Raw genomic sequence first — 23,241 nt, forward strand, 5'->3', positions numbered from 1 at the left:
AAAACATTTTTATAGTATCAAATACATAGTTTGATGCCATTTCATTGGCTCCGTTCCAGCCATTATCATGAGCTGTCCTCCCTCAGCAATCTCCACTGATTTATACATATATAATTAGAAAATAATATATACTATATTGCCTCAACATAATAGAAAGAACGAAATAAAAATAAAAACATAATGTCCGAGTTTTAGTAGTCGTCCTTATTCAGGCCTAAGCAATCGTTCCCGAATTAATCGATTAGACGAGGAGTAGGCTGGGAAAGATGGCATCTTCTGAACAACCTGATCCGCAAACACAGGTCTCTATTTATACTTTCATACCTTATATAATGGTTTGTAGTTGCATATTGCACTTCCTTGAACCTATGAATTACATTTGCTTGAACCTATGAATTAGCTATGATTAAGCTAGACAGCTAACGTTAGTTGCTGCTAGCTAACGTTAGTAGCTTGCTAGCTCGAAAAAGTTTCAATGTTTCTGTGTTGACAGGTGAAGGCCACGAAACTACCCATACTTTCTATACATGTGAAAGTCATGTAGCTATCATGGTGTCTAGGTAGGTAATAGTTCAACGAGAATCGCAAATGTCAATGCTCTAGTTAGCGAAGTAATAGCGCTCGAAAACCCTTCTCCATATGTAGGGTTTTCAGCGTTTACATTTTCCCACGTTTGGCCCCATGCGAACTACAATTTCGACCTGTTTTAGAACGCAAATAGTCAAAGCTTTCAAACCGGTTTTCTAAACATATGTTGACATGCCCCTTATCTTTCATATCAGCGAGAAATAATCTTTCAAATAAAAAATACACACGTATACCCTTTACAGACAGACTTTACGGTATGTTGCCTGTAAAAAATGTATAATGGTCAATGTTATTTTTTTTGAGTCCAATTCATTTACCACAGTCTTGCCAGGATAAGCATTTTATATCTCCATGCACATGCTGGGAGGAGATGTAGTCCCATGTGGGTGGACTATTTTAATAAAGCCATTGAATATACACCATAACCAAAATACCCATTATTAATTCATTTAGGCAGGTCCTAAGAAACATACGACAAATAAAATGTATTTTCAAAAGAATAGAATGGCATATGCACATGAAATCAATAGTTATTTTGTTAATTAAATAGACATGACAGACTTACGCTAACCTGATCACAGTCAACACACAAAGGCTAAGAATATAATGGAAATATAAAATACAAATCAAATTTTTCCCACACAACTTGTGTCACGACAACGTGTGGAACCCCTGTCATATAAAAAAAGCGATATGTTGAAAGAGAACCCAAGGCAAGCCCTTGCCTTTTTGATCCACGTTTCATCTCTTTCCTGCTAGAGGTCGACCGATTAATCGGAATGGCCAATTAATTAGGGCCGATTTCTAGTTTTCATAACAATCGGTAGTCTGCCTTTTTGGACGCCGATTATGGCCAATTACATTGCAATCCACGAGGAAACTGCGTTGCAGGCTGACTGCCTTTTACGCGAGTGCAGCGTCAAAAGGACCCAGTAGGTTGCAAGGAGCCAAGGTAAGTTGCTAGCAAGCATTAAACGTATGTTATAAAAAAACAGTCAATCTTCACATAATCACTAGTTAACTACACATGGTTGATGATATTACTAGGTTAACTAGCTTGTCCTGCGTTGCATATAATCAATGCGGTGCCTGTTAATTTATCATTGATTCACAGCCTACTTCAACTTCGCCAAATGGGTGATGATTTAACAAAAGCGCATTGCTGAAAAAAAGCACAATCTTTGCACAAATATACCTAACCATAAACATCAATGCCTTTCTTAAAATCAATACACAGAAGTATATATTTTTAAACCTGCATATTTAGTTTAAAGAAATTCATGTTAGCAGGCAATATTAACTAGAGAAATTGTGTCACTTGCGTTCAGTGCAAGCAGAGTCAGGGAATATGCAACAGTTTATGCCGCCTGGCTCGTTGTGAACTAATTTGCCAGAATTTTACATAACTATGACATAACATTGAAGGTTGTACAATGTAACAGCAGTATTTAGACTTGGGTTGCCACACGTTCGATAAAATACGGAACGGTTCCGTATTTCACTGAAAGAATAAATGTTTTGTTTTCAAAATGATAGTTTCTGTATTTGACCATATTAATGACCAAAGCCTCGTATTTCTGTGTTTATTATAATTAAGTCTATGATTTGATATTTGATAGAGCAGTCTGACTGAGCGGCGGTAGGCAGCAGCAGGCTCGTAAGCATTCATTCAAACAGCACTTGACTGCGTTTGCCAGCAGCTCTTAGCAATGCTTGAAGCACAGTACTGTTTTTGACTTCAAGCCTATCAACTCCCGAGATTAGGCTGGCAGTACTAAAGTGCCTATAAGAACATCCAGTAGTGAAAGTTATATGAAATACAAATGGTATAGAGAGAAATAGTCGACGCGTCATAATTCCTATAATAACTACAACCTAAAACTTCTTAACTGAGAATATTGAAGAATTGGGAATATTGAAATACCAGCTTTCATATGTTCTGAGCAAGGAACTTAAACATGAGCTTTTTTACATGGCACATATTACACTTTTAATTTCTTCTCCAACACTTTGTTTTTGCATTATTTAAACCAAATTGAACATGTTTCATTATTTATTTGAGACTAAATAGATTTTATTTATGTATTATATTACATTAAAATAAAAGTGTTCGTTGTTCATTCAGTATTGTTGTAATTGTCATTATTACAAATATATATAAAAATCGTACGATTTAATCGGTATCGGCTTTTTTTGGTCCTCCAATAATCGGTAACGGCGTTGAAAAATCATAATCGGTCAACCTCTTTCCTACCCTCACTCTGCTTTGTGGTGTAGGGTCTTACATCAAGAGTATTTTCATCAAGGTAAAGATTGAAAGTATAGATTGCTATAATTTTCTAACACATTTTAGTCTTGTTGATATTTCCCACCATCCGCAGGATTTTGGAGTTGCCTATACGCGATCGAGCAAACTTATTGGCCTACACTTGATTTAGGCTACGTTATAGCATGCTAAATATTTCTGATCAGTGATAGATAAGCAAACGAATAGATGAGCATCCACCGCACTCCCACTTGCCCAGCTAGAAATCACATTGATTAAGTGTGTTGTTGAAATATAGTTTGATCTTTTAGAAATTAAGCAAATTGATTGCACCCAAATTGGCCATTTATAATTTAAAGGATTGATATGGTAGTCAACAAATATAGTACCCAACATCCATAAATTATTAAGACATGAATTCCCAAAAATGGTCAAATGCCACCCACACACCCCCCCCACCCCCCCCCCCCCCCCCCCACCCAAACTCTACACTAATCCCATCCCAAGACTAGTATACAATAGGAGTTGTCTCTGTCTGACAAGTAGTATGAAGCAGTGGCTTGGAGTATTGTTTCTTCATACCATATGGCCTAATGCATTTCCCTTAAATGTGGTGATGGTTAGGGTCCTTTTCCCTGTTCAGAGATGTTAGTCAATGAAGTCATTCACCTTATTTCCCATTATACAGTGTGATAGTATCAAGTTTTGATCGCTAAATTGAGCTGTTCCTGCTATACTGCCCACTCTTTTATCCAGTTTCCTGGTCTCCTGTGTTTATAAAATGGATTTGCAACTTTGGGTAGAAAACCAATAACTTTTGCTCATGACGAAAACAAATTGTGTGTTCATCCTCACAATTCAAAATAGTCCTCTATGAAAGCAATTCCAATCAAAGTTTATTGGTTGCGTACACAGTTTTGCAGATGTTATCGCAGGTGCAGGGAAATGCTTATGTTTCTAGCTCCAACAATGCAGCAATATCGAGAAATACAATAACAATACACACATTATCCAAAGGTAGAAAAATAACAAGAAATTAAGACCTATCCGAACGAGTGATGTCAAAATCCGGAATATAAATAAATATATATGTACTGTATGTGAATGGTGTGTATAGACTGTATGGACAGTATATGAATAGAAAAGGTGTGTACATATAGGATGAGCCAAGACTAAAATACAGTATATCAGTACCATTTGGACACACCTATTCATTCCAGGGTTTTTCAATTTTTTTTACTATTTTCTATGTTGTAGAATAATTGTGAAGACATCAACTATGAAATAACCCATATGTAATCATGCAGTAACCAAAAAACTGTTAAACAAATCAAAATATATTTTATATTTGAGATTCTTCAAAGTAGCCACCCTTTGCCTTTGACAGCTTTGCACACTCTTGGCATTTCTCAACCAGCTTCATGAGGTAGTCACCTGGAATGCGTTTCAATTAACAGGTGTGCCTTGTTAAGCTAATTTGTGGAATTTATTTCCTTCTTAATGCATTTGAGTCAATCGCTTGTGTTGTGACAATGTAGGGGTGATATACAGAAGATATCCCTATTTGGTAAAAGACCAAGTCCATATTATGACAAGAACAGCTCAAGTAAGCAAAGAGAAACGACAGTCCATCATTACTTTAAGACGTGAAGGTCAGTCAATCCGGAAAATGTCAAGAACTTTCAATGTTTCTTCAAGTGCAGTTGCAAAAACCATCAAGCGCTATGATGAAACTGGCTCTCATGAGGACCGCCACAGGAAAGGAAGACCCAGAAATACCTCTGCTGCAGAGGATATGTTCATTAGAGTTAACTGCAGATTGCAGCCCAAATAAATGCTTCAGAGTTCAAGTAACAGACACATCTCAACATCAACTGTTCAGAGGAGACGGCGTGAATCAGGCTTTCATGGTCGAATTGCTACCAAGAAACATGAGCTATGGACATTAGACCGGTGGAAATCTGTCCTTTGGTCTGATGAGTCCAAATTGGAGATTTTTTGTTCCAAACACTGTGTCTTTGTGAGATGCAGAGTAGGTGAACGGATGATCTCCGCATGTGGTTCCCACTGTGAAGCATGGAGGTGCTTTGCTGGTGACCCTGTCAGTGATTTATTTAGAATTCAAGGCACACTTAACCTGCATGACTACCTTAGCATTCTGCAGCAATACGTCCTCCCATCTGGTTTGCGCTTAGTGGGACTATCATTTGTTTTAACAGGACAATGACCCAACACATCCAGGATGTGTAAGTGGTATTTGACCAAGAAGGAGAGTGATGGAGTGTTGCATCAGATGACCTGGCCTACACAATCACCTGACCTCAACCCAATTGAGATGGTTTGGGATGAGTTGGACCGCAGAGTGAAGGAAAAACAGCCAACAAGTGCTCAGCATATGTGAGAACTCCTAAAAAGACTGTTGGAAAAGCATTCCAGGTGAAGCTGCTTGAGAAAATGCCAGGAGTGTGCAAAGCTGTCATCAAATATATTTTGATAGTTTAACACTTTTTTTTGGTTACTAAATGATTCCATATCGTGTTATTTCGTAGTTGTGATGTCTTCACTATTATTTTGCAATGTAGAAAATAGTAAAAATAAAGATAAACCTGTGAATGAGTAGGTGTCCAAACTTTTGTCTGGTACTGTTCATATAGTGGTGGGTAAAACAGTGTGTAAACATTATTAAAGTGACCGATCAACGACTCTATGTACATAGTTTATTGTAACCGGTGTGAAATGGCTAGCTAGTTAGCGGGGTGCGCGCTAATAGCGTTTCAATCGGTGACATCACTCGCTCTGAGACCTTGAAGTAGTTGTTTCCCTTGCTCTGCAAGGGCCGCGGCTTTTGTGGAGCGATAGGTAACGATGCTTCGTGGTAGGTAGTTGTTGATGTGTGCAGAGGGTCCCTGGTTCGAGCCCAGGTAGGGGCGAGGAGAGGGACAGAAGCTAAACTATTACATTAGCAGTCTCTAAGGTTCAGGGCAGGGTACAGTGTGGAAGCCGGCTAGAGATGATTGTTTATAAGTTTTACCTTCTTATCAACCTAAAATGCTTCAACCCAACTCCCCTTGAATAGTCTAATACATGCCAGCTCTCTGAGAGGGCTATTCCAATGGTGCAATACTCCAATGTCCTACAAGCCCAAGACTTTGATGGAGAATTGGACTAGTGACTGAAATGATTCATTTGAACATGGCAGTCTTATTGTTTTCAATACCATTATTAGAAAACATCTCTGTGCAGTAGGGCTGGGCGGTATACCGTATTTTATGATATTTACTTCTATACCGGTATTTGAATGTTTGTTAAATGTGATAAGCCATGTGTAAATTTTCATAGTTTACTTCGCTACTTGAGTCATCTCTCTCCGCTCTTTCTCTCCGTGCCACTTTCCACACAGACCTAGCCACAGACCAGTCCTACCCTGTCACTCAAGGAGCGTATTTGATGTTACTCAACCACGAGACACTTGCGTTCATTCTGCATGGCCAATGCAGCACATGCAACAATGTTGATCACAATGCTGTTTTCACTTTGCTTATTAATTTAAATCCACTAGCATTCTATAATTACACTATTAGTTTGTGTTTCTTACATCAGCAAACAGCAAGTTTGTCTTTTCTAAGCAAGTTGCCCTAAATCTTCTGAGGCGCTAATTGTTCGCCGCTAATGCTAACAGTCAAGTTCTTCCACATACCATTTCTGTATCGACTTCGCTTTTTGCACAGGGGCACTGTCATGCTGAAACAGGAAAGGGCCTTCCCCAAACTGATGCCACAAAGTTGGAAGTGTAGAATCTTCTAGAATGTCATTGTATGCTGTAGCGTTTAGATTTGCCTTCAATGGAACTTAGGGGCCTAGCCCATGAAAAACATGCCCAGACCATTATTCCTCCTCCAGCAAACTTTACAGTTGGCACTAGAGTTTTTCTGGAAATTTTCCATGGGAAGTTAAGTCCTGGAATTTGGGGAATTTTGCTTAAATTCATAAAAACAGTTAGCTTAACAGGGAACCTTTTTTTGTGGGATACACATAAGGCAATTCTAGGTCTTGTGGCATAACCTATCCCCAATTCAATGGAATTGCAACCCTCTGCATGCACAGTGTATTCTTCCGTCACATGTGCAGTGCACTCTTCCATCAATCACATGTACAGCTGATTCTCAAGATCTTGCATACTAATGAGATACTGCTAGACTGTCTGAGCCAAGGACTACATGCTTTCTGGTAAGTTTTGATTACAATACTGGGTGGGGTGAATATATTTTATGACATACATGATTTTTTGTTAACTAGTAGATAGTAGCCTACAGCAAAATGTTTAAATCATTTATAACTTGTTAACAATTTCTGCTAGTTAGTTTTTGCCATCATGTGGGTTTTAGCTTGCTTGAGCCTGCTAACTGAGGAGTGTTAATTCACCTGTTTCCATACATGTTTCATTTTAAAACATTTATCTTACAAAGGAGTTGTTTAATCTAACTGCTTAACTATTTGTCTGTACATGGAATTGTATTTGTTTTATTACTAATTTTGTTTTCTAATCTTTACAGGAAAGTGCCACAGTCTGATGTGAGGAGACATTTCACTCCAACTAATGTAGAAGGAAAAGCTGTGTACATTTGCAAATACTGTGCCAAATCATATGTGAAGAATGCAACAAAGATGCGGAATCATCTGGCCATGTGCATGAAGTTCCCTCAGCGCTCACAACAAGCAACCTCTGACAAAAGTCCCTCTACTTCTATTCGAGGTGAAAATGATGAATCAGACACCTTATCGATAGCAACAGCTCATAGTCCTCCTGGAATCAGAAGTTTTTGACTCAATGGAGGAACGTAGTCAGAGAAATGCTGATGAATGTCTTGCTCGAGCGGTGTATGCAACTGGTTCACCTCTGATGCTCACAGGCAATGTGTATTGGAAGAGATTTCTGAATGTTCTTTGCCTAGGATACACCCTCCAACCAGACATGCTTTATATACTCATTTGCTGCATGCGGAGTTCAACAGAGTTCAAGTGAAGGTCAAGCAAATCATAGAGAAAGCAGACTGTATTGCAATCATCTCTGATGGGTGGTCGAATGTTCGTGGGCAAGGAATAATTAACTACATAATCTCCACTCCTCAACCAGTATTCTGCAAGGGCATAGACACAAGGGACAACAGACACACCGCTCTCTACATTGCAGATGAGCTGAAGGCAGTCATCAATGACCTTGGATCACAGAAGGTATTTGCACTGGTGACAGACAATGATGCGAACATGAAGGCTGCTTGGTCTAAAGTGGAGGAGTCCTACCCTCACAGCACACCCATTGGCTGTGCTACTCATGCATTGGATCTGCTCCTCAAGGACATCATGGCACTGAAAACAATGGATACACTCTACAAGAGAGCCAAGGAAATGGTTAGGTATGTGAAGGGTCATCAAGTTATAGCAGCAATCTACCTCACCAAGCAAAGTGACAAGAATAAGAGCACTGCATTGAAGCTTCCCAGCAACACCCGTTGGGATGGTGTTGTCATCATGTTTGACAGTCTCCTGGAGGGAAAGGAGTCTCTCCAAGAAATGGCCATATCACAGTCTGCCAATATGGACAGCCCGATCAAGAGAATCCTCCTGGATGATGTGTTTTGGGAGAGAGTGGTAAGCAGCCTGAAACTCCTGAAACCTATAGCAGTTGCCATTGCACGGATTGAGGGAGACAATGCCATCCTGTCTGATGTTCAGACTCTGCTTGCAGATGTAAGAGACGAAATCCGTACTGCTCTGCCCACTTCACTGTTGCTCTAAGCAGAGGACACTGCAGTTCTTAAATGCATCAAAAAGCGTGAAGACTTCTGCCTGAAGCCCATACGCGCCGCAGCGTACATGTTGGACCCCAAGTATGCTGGCAAAAGCATCCTGTCTTGTGCAGAGATCAACAAGGCATATGGTGTCATCACTACTGTGTCTCACCACCTTGGCCTAGATGAGGGAAAGGTTCTTGACAGTCTGGCGAAGTACACTTCCAAGCAAGGGCTTTGGGATGGAGATGCAATATGGCAGTCGTGCCAACATATCTCATCAGCCACCTGGTGGAAGGGACTTTGTGGATCTGAGGCTCTTTCCCCCGTTGCCTCCATCATCCTCCAAATCCCACCAACATCAGCCACCTCAGAGCGCAACTGGTCCTTGTTTGGGAATACACACACCAAAGCACACAACAGGCTGACCAATACAAGGGTTAAAAAATTGGTGGCCATCCAGGCAAATTTGAGGCTTTTTGAGCCTGACAACGAGCCATCCTCAACAAGGTTGGAAAGTGACAGTGAAGATGAGACCTCTGAGTCTGATGTTCAATAGGTGGACATTGAGGAGGTCCAGGGAGCAGACGTGGAAGCCTTAGAGGAAAACAACCAAAGCTTTAGTTTCATTTCACAGATGTATGTTGAAAACATTTTTGGGAGATGCGATGGATCATTGGGGATCATTCAATATTCCCTTTTTGTTGTTCAGTGAAATCATTCCATGTGAAGAGTCAACTCATTTAATTAAAGTTCAATTCATAACTAAATAGTTTTTTAAAAATGTCTTTTGGAAGGATTAAGTCATTTGTAATTATTTCTACTGGTAAGGTAAAATGTTTATGTTTCTGTCTCCATATTATATGGCAAGTATATCCAATGCAAAAAACATCTACATTTAAATGGTATTAATATTATTTTCCATATATTTCTGTTAATTCCCACGGAAAGTTTCTACCTCTGAATATTCCCCAAAATGTGAAACCCTAGTTGGCACTATGCATTCAGACAGGTAGCGTTCTCCTGGCGTCCGCCAAACCCAGATTTGTCCGTTGGACTGCCAGATGGTGAAGCGGGAATCATTACTCCAGAGATCGCGTTTCCACTGCTCCAGAGTCCAATGGCGCGTGCTTTACACCACTCCAGCCGATGCTTGGCATTGCACATGGTGATCTTAGGCTTGTGTGCGGTTGCTCGGCCATGGAAACCCATTTAATGAAGCTCCCGACGAACAGTTTGTGTAATGAAGTTGCTTCCAGAGGCAGATTGGAACTCGGTAGTGAGTGTTGCAATCGAGGACAGACGATTTTTACGTGCTACGTGCTTCAGCACTCGGTGGTCCCGTTCTGTGAGTTTGTGTGTCCTACCACTTGGCGGCTGAGCTGTTGTTTCTCCTAGATTTTTCCACTTCACAACAGCACTTACAGTTGACCGGGGCAGCTCTAGCAGGGCAGAAAGTTGATGAACTGACTTGTTGGAAAGGTGGCATCCAATGACAGTTGAAAGTCACTGAGCTCTTCAGTAAGGCCATTCTACTGCCAATGTTTGTCTATGGAGATTACATGGCTGTCTGCTCAATTTTATACACCTGTCAGCAATGGGTGCGGCTGAAATAGCCGAATCCAATCATTTGAAGGGGTGTCCACCTACTTTTGTATATATTTTTTCCACATTTTGTTAATTTACAGCCTTATTGTAAAATTGATTAAATAAAATAAATTCCTCAGCAATCTACACACAATACCCCATAATGTGGAAACAGTTTTTTTCATTTTTTTTTCTCAAATGTATTAAAAGTCAAAGATACCTTATTTACATAAGTGTTCACACCCTTTGCTATGGGACTTCAGATTGAGCTCCGTTACCTCCTGTATCCATTGATCATCCTTGAGATGTTCCTACAACTTGATTTGTAGTCCACCTGTGGTAAATTCTATTGATTGGACATCATTTGGAAAGGCACACACCTGTCTATATAAGGTCCCACAGTTCACAGTGCCTATCAGAGCAAAAACCAAGCCATGAGGTCGAAGCAATTGTCTGTAGAGATCCGAGACAGGATTGTGTCGAGGCACAAATCTGGGGAAAGGTACCAGCACATTTCTGCAGCATTGAAGTTCCCCAAGAACACAGTGGCCTCCATTCTTAAAAATAAGTTTGTAATCACCAAGGCTCTTCCTAGAGCTGGCTGTCTGGCCAAACCGAGCAATTGGGGGACAAGGGCCTTGGACAGGGAGGTTATGAAGAACCCGATGGTCAATCTGACAGAGCTCTTGAGTTCTGTCAGAAACTTCCAGAAGGACAACCATCTCTGCAGCACTCCACCAATCAGGCCTTTATGGTAGAGTGGGCAGACAGAAGCCACTCCTCAGTAAAAGGCACGACAGCCTGCTTGGAGTTTTCCAAAAGGCACCTAAAGGACTCCGACCGTGAGAAACAAGATTCTCTGGTGTGATGAAACCAAGATTAAACTCTTTGGCCTGAATGCCAAGTGTCACATCTGGAGGAAACCTGGCACCATCCCTACGGTGAAGCATGGTGGTGGCAGCATCATGCTGTGGGGATGTTTTTCAGCGATTAGGGGCTGGGAGACTAGTCCGGATCGAAAGTACAGAGAGATCCTTGATGAAAACCTCATCCAGAGCGCTCAGGACCTCAGACTGGGGCGAAGGCTCACCTTCCATCAGGACAACGACCCTAAGCACACAGCCAAGACAACGTAGGAGTGGCAGACTTGAGGCTGTCAAAGGTGCTTCAACAAAGTACTGAATAAATGGTCTGAATACTTATGTAAATGTGATATTTCAATTTATTTGTCATAAATTTGCAAACATTTCTATAAACCTGGTTTTGCTTGGTTATTATGAGTTATGTGTAGATTGAGGGGGGGAAAAATGTAATCCATTTTAGAATAAGGATGTAACGTGGGGAAAAGTCAAGGGGTTTGAATACTTTCCGAATACACTGTAATGTAGCCTGCCTGGAGTGGACCTGGGTCCGAGCCGTAGTCGTGTCATGTAACAATATCCTACAGAATGTCAAAATGGAGACTAAGCCTATGCTTCAGGAACTACAAATACAATATAGCTGGTGCTGTATTACAGGAGTTTATCAGGTTTATGGCTGAAACATGACAAGTGAATGGAACTGTCTCAAGATTTTTTTTAAAACTAGAATAGCCTGAATATTTTGGGGGCCAATGATGTGCTTACTTTACATCAGCAACCCAGGAATTAGTGCAACATTTGCTTTGTCATCCATTGCTGTGAAGACCGAATCAACAGTGTCAGGCCTACATGCGGAACTGAGACAGACAAGATAACATAATTTGATTTCCGAAATGTAAATTATTCAGACCTTATCTTAAATGTCTTCTTCTACCCCATCATACCCTTCAGGCAGACCTGGGCCTCTGGGCTCTGGACTCTCCAAACGGAAATATCTTACATATTACCCTTTTGTATTATTATACACTAAATAAAATGACCTTACAATGTTAAGGATGTTTTGTTCTCCATTTTGTGAATGTTACCATTGTACTGTGTCACTATCCTCTTAATACAAAGTTGTTCTAATTAGGCTATTGATAGTTGGCCTATGCCTAATGTTGTTTTTGGAAACCCTTTTGATAAATTAGGCCTAGATTTTGTACTAAGATATTTAGTCTTCACAGGGTGTTCTACATAAGTCTAGGCCTAAGCTATTTCTTATCTGACCAATATACTAAAGATCTAAAGGCCTAGCCTAAACCTTTTTATAAATAATCCTTAACCTGCTTTTCTATACAATTTGTGATCTATAGAGATATTTTGTTCAGGATGCTGTAATTCGCATGTTCATCTAACCTAGGCATCTCGGATTTTCAAGCATGTGCCGACTGTGTACAGAGATAGCCTATTCAGGCTACATGAATGTCCCCTGTGGCAGTGTACTTCTGAGTATCATTTGCTGAAATATTAGACAAATCCAACCCGCACTCTCCACATTGCCAGTAGGTGGAGCTCTAATCCAAGCATCTGTTCATGTTTTCAGCCTCGTGCTCCGTCCAGAGATGACGTTGCCCCCAGAGAAGCAATGGTAAGACGACATCACTGTGTTCTGCACAACTAACCAAGTGAAACCCTCCACTGTTTACTGGCTTATTTCTTGTCCTATTCCCACTAAGCAGAGAGTGAACACAACGCCCTATTCAATCAAAACTAAGGCTAAACAGGATTTCTTTTTTTTAAGATAAGTCAAAAATTACTGTTTTTCATGAGAACATGTTTAGATAGTTCGACACTGTTTTGTTGACTTTAAATGAAGCAATGTGAAATTAAATGACCCTTCTTATTTTCTGTAGACGTGTGTTACAGATTGGTATTGAATAGCTTATCTTTTTATTAGCTGTTGTAAGTCTCTTTCAAAGGGCCTACATTTTAATTGCCCACTACCACACCCTGTATCTTTACATTTTTTATTCCCTTAAAAGTCATGTCTGATTTTCCTCCTAAACCACAGATGAAAAGCGTTTTCCTTGCTAGTTGGTTTTTCTTAACAAATGTGTCCACTAGCCCTAATTTTATTTTGCATCAGAATCTGTGCTCCTTTCAAACCTTTCAGAACGCTGTTAAAGTACTGTTGTGTTTTTGTTTTGTTATAAGTTTAGAGGTACTGTAAGTGCAACAATTTAATGGCATGATGAATTGGCCATTTAAAACAAAGGAATAAAAAGGTGAACCTTGAACATGGCAATGATCATTTCAACACCAAACAACCACATAGGATATTGCTTGCATTTTAAATGTTGTATCCTAGGATATTTATTGTAGTCATTCTTTGTTTAGGTAGCCTCCTGTCCACACAAGGTGTCACTTACAGGATACATTTAAGTTAAGACAAACCTTGTCACACAGATACAGTATGTGAGCTGCGTTATCAGTCCACTTAAAAAAAAAAGGTTTTAAAGCAATGAATGTTCGTTCTGATCATGAACTTTGTTGTGGCTTGTAAGATGGAAGATTGTCCAGCTATCATTCATTGTTCAAGGGGACCAATTATCTGACAGTCACTTTGGAACCAGTGACTGTCTAATAGGCTTCTTAATATGATTCTTCTAGTGTTTTGTCTTTTGAGGAATAAAAAAAAGGGACTTTTTGAACTGTTCTGCTACATTGATACGTCCCTTTAAAATTAGGGGTCGATTGGATGTTTGAATTGTTGTACAAAGCTTTGATCTTCTACCATTGTGGTCCGATTGTGGTTCTAATGTGTGAGTAAGATTAATTCTACAGTTACAGAATGATGCAGAGACAGATTTTTCCTTTTTTTTAAAAATGTATTTCAAACAAAAGAACATTGATTGCAAAGTTAAACAAACCATACGACTCAATCAATGCACAAGGACTACTTTTAATGATTTCCACAGAAAACTTTACAGAAAGTAAAACAATTATTTGTTTAACTTTGCAATAGTTTTTGTTTGGCGTACATTTTAAACAAACCAATCTGAGTTTCAACATCATTCTGTTACTGTGGAATTGGCCAAAAGTGAAAAGTGGAGTGAAAGGTCTAAACTGCTTTCGATAAGCTCATGACTGAAGTCAGTGAGACTGTTTGGGCACTCTGGGTGCTTGCTATGGGTAAGCGTACCGTACCCACCACACTAGTAACCTAGTGGCACTAGTAGCCTAATATCTTACGCAAATGTCAACGCACTGGTGCTCCTCATAACAGGGATCCGATATGTATTCTTGAATACATCTGTGACACATTGTCTTAGTGTTCGCTCTTACGTTTCTCATTCGTTACTGCCGAGGCTGATTTAATCCTGTCCTGGGGTCATTGATTGTTGTAGTTTTCTCCTAGGCTTTATTTCAATTTAATTCATCTTTATCCAAGTGTGTTACCCCCCCTCTCCCCCATTCTTAAAAAGAGGATATATTCTTGTTATGAAGGTCCTGGTTCAAGACATGGTTGACATGTCCCCCCCCCCCCCTCCCTCCTCTTTTTCTCCTTTCTGTTTTTGATGAGCTGCTCTTTCCCAGTTAAGTGGATTATTACAGTAGGGATAATTCTTGTCACATGGCATTATTTGGATGAGGTGAATAATTGAAATTTGTGTCTGAAAGCATTTTATCTGGATGAGAGGAAGGGGACTGCTGGCAGGGGTTGGAGGGAGGAGGCTTCTAGGTGTGTGTGCGTGTGTGCGTGTGCGCATGCACGAGCATGCACACGTACGCGTCTGAGTGTCAGGCTAGGGACACCAGTCAATGTTAACAGGTTCTGACTCACCTCGCCCGATCAGCGGGCCCTGGCTCACCGAATGGCTCGGGTGAAGCCACTGCCACCACCGCCTCGGTCAGGGTGAGACGCTGAGAAGGAGCAGGTTTGGACCTGCAGTTTTTCTCTCAGCGGGCTGGCACAGACCGAGCGCTCCCTCCGGTTCACTGGAGTACTAGTCAGTCGCTCCCAGCTACCGCTGTTGCCTTGGGGGCTGGGGTTGTCCCTCTCATTCACTCGCCCGTCCCTGTCCTCGCTTTGCCACTGACTGCCTCTCCTTCTCGCCATCTTGCTTCTTTTACCCTCGTTGCCCCCCATCAAATATGTCCTTCCCCCTCCCAATGCTATCTAGTTCTCTGAAAAAAAACTCAAATCGTTGTCATCAGACAAATAGAAAGAACCATGTTTGTCAACCCCAGCTCGCACCATTCAATGTGGATATGCTAACGAGCATGACCTCTGGAAAGAGAAGAGGAGCAGGTTGTTTCAATCTCACTGGTTGGCAACTGTGTCTCCCATACTGTGTCTCTGCATAGGCTGGGGCTCTACATGATGCTGTGGAAGTGTTGTGTACAGCTGGCCCTCAGGGAACCCAGGGGGTTGTGTGTGGTGTGTGTGTGTGTGTGTGTGTGTGTGTGTGTGTGTGTGTGTGTGTGTGTGTGTGTGTGTGTGTGTGTGTGTGTGTGTGTGTGTGTGTGTGTACAGTAGGCCTATGTGCGCATGTGTGTTTAGGGGTGGTAGGTTGGAGGAGCAGAGGGAGGAGGTAATGGGAGGGGGGGGTAAGTTGTAAGAAGAACATCCCGGTCTCACACAACTTCAAAAGCTCCCCTTCCCCAGGATATTAAGCGACTGTGATGAAAAATTTAGCGAGCGTTAAATAAGGCGCTTTGAAGTGATCTGTTTTGGCTCAGCAGTCTCTGAATTTCCGTAGCCCCTCTGCTATCACCATCATGCTAGCTAGCTAGAGAGAGAGAAAATAAAAATGCATAAAGCCCAGGAGTTGGGGGGGCTGACGAGATGCCAACGTATACGTTGGAAGTACTGCCAGTGGCATGGGTCAAGACTGCTTCTGCTCCCCCTGCTGTATCTCCACCACTTTCCTCCTCATTTTCCCCTTTTCTTCTGCTATTCTTCCCTGTCCCCATGAGCCCTGGCAGACATACAGTGCCATCAGAAAGTATTCACACCCCTTTTTCCCCCCACATTTTGTTGTTACAAAGTGGGATTAAAATAGATTGTTAACAAAAAAATAACAATCTACACAAATTACTCTGTCAAAGTGGAAGAAAAATTCAAACATTGGTTTAAAAAAAAGCAAATGTCTGTTGGAAAGCAGACTGAACCAGGTTTTCCTCTAGGAGTTTGCCTGTGCTTAGATCTATTCCGTTTATTTTTATCCCACCCAAAAATCCCTTGTCCTTGCTGATGACAAGCATACCCATAACATGATGCAGCCACCAACATGCTTGAAAGTATGAAGTGGTGCCCCAAACATAACACTTTGTATTCAGGACATAAAGTACATTTCTTTGCCACCAATGTTAGAGTTTTACTTATACCTTATTGCAAACAGGCTTCCTTTTCACTCTGCCAATAAGGTTAGTGTTGTGGAGTAACTACAATGTTGTTGATCCATCCTCAGTTTTGTCCTGTCACAGCCATTAAATGTCTGCCAATAGGTGCCCTTTGTGAGGCATTGGAACATCTCCCTGGTCTTTGTGGTTGAGTCTGTGGTTGACATTCGCTGCTCAACCTGAGGGACCTTACTGATAATTGTATGTTGGGGTAGAGATTTGAGGTAGTAATTCAAAAATCCTGTTAAACACTATTATTGCACACCGGGTGAGTCCATTCAACTTAATGTGACTTGTTAAGCACATTTTTACTCCTGAACCTATTTAGGCTTGCCACAACAAAGGGGTTGAATACTTATTGACTCAAGACAATTCAGATTTTAATTTTTAATTTGTAACAATAAAAATAATAATAATTCCACTTTGACATTATGGAGTATTGTGTGTGTGTAGGCCAGTAACACATTTTTCAATTTAATCCATTTTAAATTCAGGCTGTAACACAACAAAATGTTACTATGTGCTGAAGGCCATGTAGGTTCCTCAAATGCCTGTTTTGAAAACAACATGCAAAATGCAAACGAAGAATTGTTGAAATGTGTAAAACATTTAACAACTTTTTAAAGCGGCAAGCTATAAATTGAGGACAACAAATCTGACACCAATCAGATATGGGTGAATAATAGCCGACACATTGAAGTCACCTAGCTTGTACTAGGCTACAGTACTAGTTTTGTAATGGAGGAAAATCTTCTCGATTGAATAAAAAAACATAAGACAACATGTCTGAAAACAGGAAACCTCTCACTGATGTCACATTTATTTAGAAAGGCCTATGTGTTTTCATATAGAACAAACTGTTACAACACTCCATATTCCTTATTCCGACAGAATAAGCAATGATATTCAGTAATGGGTCCAGTAGGGTGTTACTTAGTCTGTCAGAAAACTAGGCTGCAATTTAGTTTGTCTAGGGAACCTTCCTTTTAGATTTTTCTTTTTTCCTCTTTGCTCATTACTTTAATTGTAATTGTAATCCTTTATTGGAGCTGTCCGCAGTAAAGGAGAATTATGGTCAGAGTGGGGGCGCGAGCCACAGAGATATTTCATGATTATTGGAGAAGACGGTCACTAGGTGGCAGCCAGTATTTCGGCCTTACTGTGATTACTGGGTTGGGAATTGATGATTGTGTGAGAGACTGAGTATGTGTGTTAGCTGGTGGTTCTAGCTGCTTCTACCCAAACACTCTCCGAGCTTTAAAAGATCAAAATTCAGTGCAAAAGCATCTGAATAACACCTGTCGCCTCATGCTCTATGTATTGTACGTCTGATATTTGTTCTGACGAGCTATGTTAGTGTTTGCTTTATAGACCTGTCCTTCGTATTGAGTGGAGGTCCTCTTTCGGGGCTTTCATGCACATTGAGCAGGAAAAAATAACTGTTTTGCAGAGCCGCCCTGGGGAACACAATCTATGGTATTTTGTGGGGCACACAATATACCATAATGCTATATTATTACACCAAATGGTGTTTGTGTTGTGAGAAACATTTTTTTTTCTCATTTGTTTCATTGCATTTTGTAACACTTGTCAAAGTTGTCCACTTAGTTGAGCGTACTTCTTAGGTCTTGGTGAACCTGTCTCTGAGACTCTATTTCTCTGAGTCGCTCTTGTTGTGCATCGATTCGATGTGTTTGTGTCAGTGGTTAATGATACAGGAAGGACCCACTGTTTTATTGTTGCTGTGTTGCACTTTTTTCCTTCCCCCTCACCCCCCTGGTAGCCTCCTTAGAGGACTCTGTATGAATTCTCACTGTCATGTCCAAGGACGAGTGGCGCAGGGTCAGCTAATTGCTTTTATGATTATGATTTCACGTCAGATTTATCGTGCATGCTCGGAGCACATCTTCCAGGTCTGCCGACACTGCTGGCTTCTCAAAATGAGTTTACTGCTCCTGGCTTGGACTTCTTGTTTAAAGGTCCAATGCAGCAGTTTTTATCTCAATATCAAATCATTTCTGAGTAACAATTAAGTACCTTACTGTGAGTTTTTTATTAAAATTGTTAAAAAGAAACAAAAATAGCTTCTTAGCAAAGATTAATTTCTCATGCAAGAATTTGAGGACTGTCTGAGAGTGGTCTGAGTGAGTGGCCTTATTGGACTTGTGTAATGGGAAGGAATTGTAACCTGAGAACTAGCTGTTATTGGCAGAGAGGTGTGATTATTATTTTTTTATTATTGGTCTATTGACTTATACCGTCTGGTGATGTCACCAGGCAGGCCAAAACTCCATCCCACCAAAACAGGCTGAAATTTCAGGTGGTCTTTTCAAACAACTCTTACACTAAAAAGGCATTACCATAATTTTCACAATTTACAGTATTATTCCAACCTCATAGTGTGGAAATGTGTATATATAAAACACAGGGAAATCACATTTTTGACTGCATTGGGCCTTTAAGTGCAGGTCACACTTTTTGACTCATTAGACCAGAATGTGGGTGAATCAGACAGGCTTCCCCACCCCCATCCCTTTTGGCCACAAAATGCTCTTTCTCCAGCGGGTTCTTGAACGTGAGAAATATTGAGGTCATGATGAAGGGATGACACAGACAAGGATTATTGCGCTTATAAAAAGGTTTGTTAATAAATCTTTCCTCTTTATTTCCGTGTGCCAAATGTCTTTCTGATGTTGGTGATTTTCTGATGGTTCCACCCTGCTCTTTGAAAAGGATAAGTAGAGAGGAGTCCAAGCCAAATGTTTACTGTTTTGTGGTTTCTGCCTTATGTGCTCTGCTGCACCAGAACTGTGTTCCTCACTTCCTTTAAAGGGATACTTCGGGATTTTGCCAATGAGGCCCTTTATCTACTTACTCAGAATCAGATGAACTTGTGGATAGCATTTTTACGTCTCTGCGTGCAGTTTGAACAAATTTGCTGATTAACTTTAGTTCCTGTAGACTTCCAATCATTGCGCTAATGCTAGTTAGCGTTGGCTCACGAAACTACCTCCAACTTCCTTCATACTGGATGCAGAGACATAAAAATGGTATCCATGAGTTCATCTCTAGGGATGTGGACTTTTAATTTCCAAAATACCGAAGTATCCCTCTAATGCAGTGGGACACTTTTTTTTTTCAATGCTGCCTCCTTTAGTTTTTCTTTCTAAACTGTGAAAATGTTTACGCTAATAATTAGCACATATATTTCATTGTTCATGTAAAGGACTGATTGTAAGGCTGTATTGATTTCATATTGTAAACTGTTCAGAGCCTCTTGTTCGCTGTAGTAGTTTTGACCTCACATTGACCCGTTGGCTAAGTTACAGTGCAATGGCAGATGCAGCCCAAAAGAATGACACTTTTTGGGAAGTTCAATTTGCAAACATTGAAGTCTATGATTATGAAGAATTCCATAAACTTTAATTAGTACTTTTGAATTTATTTGTAGAAATGTTAATCATAGCAAATACACTAATGCAAACAACATGGTAACAAAGCTATAATTTCCAAATTCTCTCATAAATTTGTGAGCTGTCATATGTTTGCTTAACATTATATCATTTTAAAACATTTTTAATTAGGGCTTAGTTAGTTTGTCTCAATATGCTTGGGAAAGAATCATCATTGAGTTGGGTTTTAACACTCACTACTGTTCCACTTTGTAATTATTTCGGCTTGATTTACCATTTGCGTCACATTTGTGTGCAGAATCGGAGAGTAGGAAACTTGGGTCTGTGAGTGGCTCGTTTCTCACAGCGAGACTTGAAATCTCCAGATGAATCAGAGATGTCTACGCTGTCAAGACTGCTCACATCGCTCTCAGCCTCCAATGTCACTTTCAAGGCATAATTACACAAGTTGTGTTGATTAGTATGAGATGCAATTACGCCGGCTTTCCACCGCAAATGGGGGATGTGATGCCTCTTGATTGACAGCAAGCATCCTGGCTTTAATAAGTAAATGACTATGGTAATTCAGGTACTGAGACCCTTTGATTTGTCAGCATCTTTTTCATTTTGGCGATGTCCTCTGATTTTAATGAACAGGAGGGTGATTGAAGCTCTCTCTCTCTCTCTCTCTCGTTCATTCGTTCATTTCTCTGACCTGAAAGCGTTGTCAGTAGGGGAGGCCCAGACTGTTTTGCAGGCCATATTCCAAATCCCTCCGCTGATGCTGAAATCTGTTTCTTCTGATGGTTTGATTATGTGTATAAAAAGCATAATCTTGAAAGCTGCGTTTTGCCTGTACTACACTGTAGCACGGCTTTTTTCAGAAGTGTGGAAATAAGAGAAATGATTAGTAATTTACACTTCAGGGATTTTTTTTCATATATTTTTTATCTGGCTTCCCAGTGAGTTATTAGCTGTTAATTTGTCTGCCAGCTCCCCTGCAGCGCCAGATATTTGTTTAAATGGTGGGATTCCCTCAGTGCAATTGTAACTACTGTACACTTCTGAAAATGCTGCTCGACTGTCTTTAATCACGTAACGTAATGCTAGTGCTGGTTAGTGGGAGAATATTAGGCCGAGCTATGAATAAGGAGAGCTAAAAAGTCACTTCACTTAAAGGGATAGTTCAGCATAATTACATATTTAGGTACACTATCTAAATATGTAATTTCCCTGAACTAGGCTTATCCCTTTAAACAAAGTGTTTTCCAGCCAGGAAAATTGACATGTATGTTCAGAAGCGAGATGATATGCTAGTGTTGCTAATTAAAGGCCAAAGGTTTGCCATATTGCAAATGATATAGTAACCCATTATCTCAAAATCCACACATTTCTAACTTAAGTTGTGAAAGCGTTGAAAGATTATTGAAATTTGAGAAGACTGCCTTTTTATTAAGACTACCCCTTTAACACCATGTAGGACAACTGTCTTTTTAGACCATGCAGGCCCCATCTAAAAGTCAGATATCAGTCAGTCTTTACTAGATTTACACAATGACTTAAGGGAAAGGCCCTTGTTAGTCTCACTAGAGCCCAGAGTCTGTTCATGCTGGTAACCCCCTACAGACTCATACATGTGCTGCATAAATATAATGAAATAATTTGCACTTGCACTCACTACCCCAGCTGTAATTTATATGGATTGAATGAGTGCTGCATTGTGGAAAAGCATGAGTGGACCAAACGCTCGTTTGTCACCTCTAATAAATGTTGGAATGTAAATTATGAAGTTATGCTTCAGATGTAAATGCACTTTATTTCAGTCCCTTAATGCAAAGACCCCACTCCAATACATTAAGACAAAGGGGGAGTCGGGTGGGGGATTTAACTTAGAATTCGGACTGTTTTCACAATCAATAATAAACACAAAAGGCCGTAGATGGGGAACATTATAACATATCTGACGTCGGGTTCATAAATTATTGCTTGAAAGCAGGCTTGTACACCAAAAATGTAAATACATTAATGTTATTAATAATGTAGTGACTAATAGTTCTATCAAGACTGTAATAGCAGTTTAATGGAATATGACAGCAAGAATGTATTACACTTCTTACATTTAGATGGGACCTCATAGGACATTTATCAGGGATTTCTGAAACATATTTTCTTGATTATTTTGTTAAGCTAATTGCTTCTTTTCCCCACAACGTCTTCTCGGGGAGAGAGGAGAAAAAAACCACGTAATGGATATTAATTAATACGTGTCAGTTTTCTCAGTTTGATGAAAAATAATGAAAGGGAAACGCTAATAGGATTTTGGAGTTTCTCTGTGTGTGGTGCCCCGAGATTATGACTTTATCAAGGCTATCAGAATAAGATAGCACTCTATAAATGAGTAGAAATTCAGGTCTGCTGCTTAAAATGAATGCAAACATTCCAAATAGAATATTTTGAATGTTTTACCTTAATTAGGCTACCATGGCCAATAGACAAGATGGTGTACATACCGAACACTCACTGTACCATGAGGTGATCTGCGTTACATTACATTCAAAAGTTTGAAGTTAAGCGTCTGTTGGTTTACACTGTTGGAACGAAGCTCTCGGGGCTCTTCTGGCAAAGTCACTTCTGACAGTTCCAAATCATCTGTTTTCAGTCGGACAGGGTCATTGTATAGACTTGCTTTCTGAAACCTGTCTCATTCTCTTAGCTTAGGCTGGATCTTTGTTGTCAGGGAGCTGTCTCATTTTGTTAAACTAGACCCGTCCTCTCTCTGGACCTTAAATGTACATCTACACTGATAACCTGACTTTCCCACACTTTTGGGGGACATGGAGAAGAGCAGACATTGTCAGTAGCCCGACGTGACATCATCATCAGCCAGCCACCCCATAATATGGTAGACCCACTATACACTCAGCACTACTCAGTGTAGACTACTTGACTCTTGTCAGGAGATGTATGTGCCCACAGGCAGTCTATAGGGAAAGAGCAGTGTTAAGAGCTGTCATTAAGGTGTGGCACAAGTACAGACCAGCAGATAAACAAAGGCTGACACATTCTTCAACCCATTGGCACGACTGCACAATTATTAAACACCTGGACTGGCTCACTTCCCTGGGCCCCAGTGGCAGTGTTTCTGGTGCGAGTCATCTTCAAAATTGAAGGTTTGACAGAAAGACATGTTTTTCCATTGCCCCTCTCCTGTCACCACTATCTGTTCAAACGTTTCACTTAAATATCCAAATCTGTATTGTGTTTGTGCCGACACTGTCTAGGCTCTCAACACTCTGCACCCGACAAAGCAAATCAATCTTTGGACGCAGAATTTGGATCATGAAATCAAGATATGCAGTTATATGAATGCA

At 40.4% G+C, this 23,241-nt stretch overlaps 1 protein-coding gene across 1 annotated transcript in view; it reads left to right on the forward strand.

The window, feature by feature from the left end:
• Positions 1 to 13: 13 nt before the first annotated feature.
• The window catches only part of pex14 (peroxisomal biogenesis factor 14), a 115,452-nt gene continuing 92,224 nt past the window's right edge, over positions 14 to 23,241 (forward strand). The window contains exons 1-2 of the mRNA XM_014145823.3: positions 14 to 302; positions 12,676 to 12,720. Of these exons, the coding sequence (XP_014001298.1) occupies positions 267 to 302; positions 12,676 to 12,720 (81 nt within the window). The 5' untranslated portion in view covers positions 14 to 266. The remainder of the gene's footprint in view (positions 303 to 12,675; positions 12,721 to 23,241) is intronic.

Source organism: Salmo salar, chromosome 15 (assembly GCF_965601325.2).
Source record: "Salmo salar chromosome 15, fSalSal1, whole genome shotgun sequence".
Taxonomy (NCBI): Eukaryota; Metazoa; Chordata; class Actinopteri; order Salmoniformes; family Salmonidae; genus Salmo; species Salmo salar.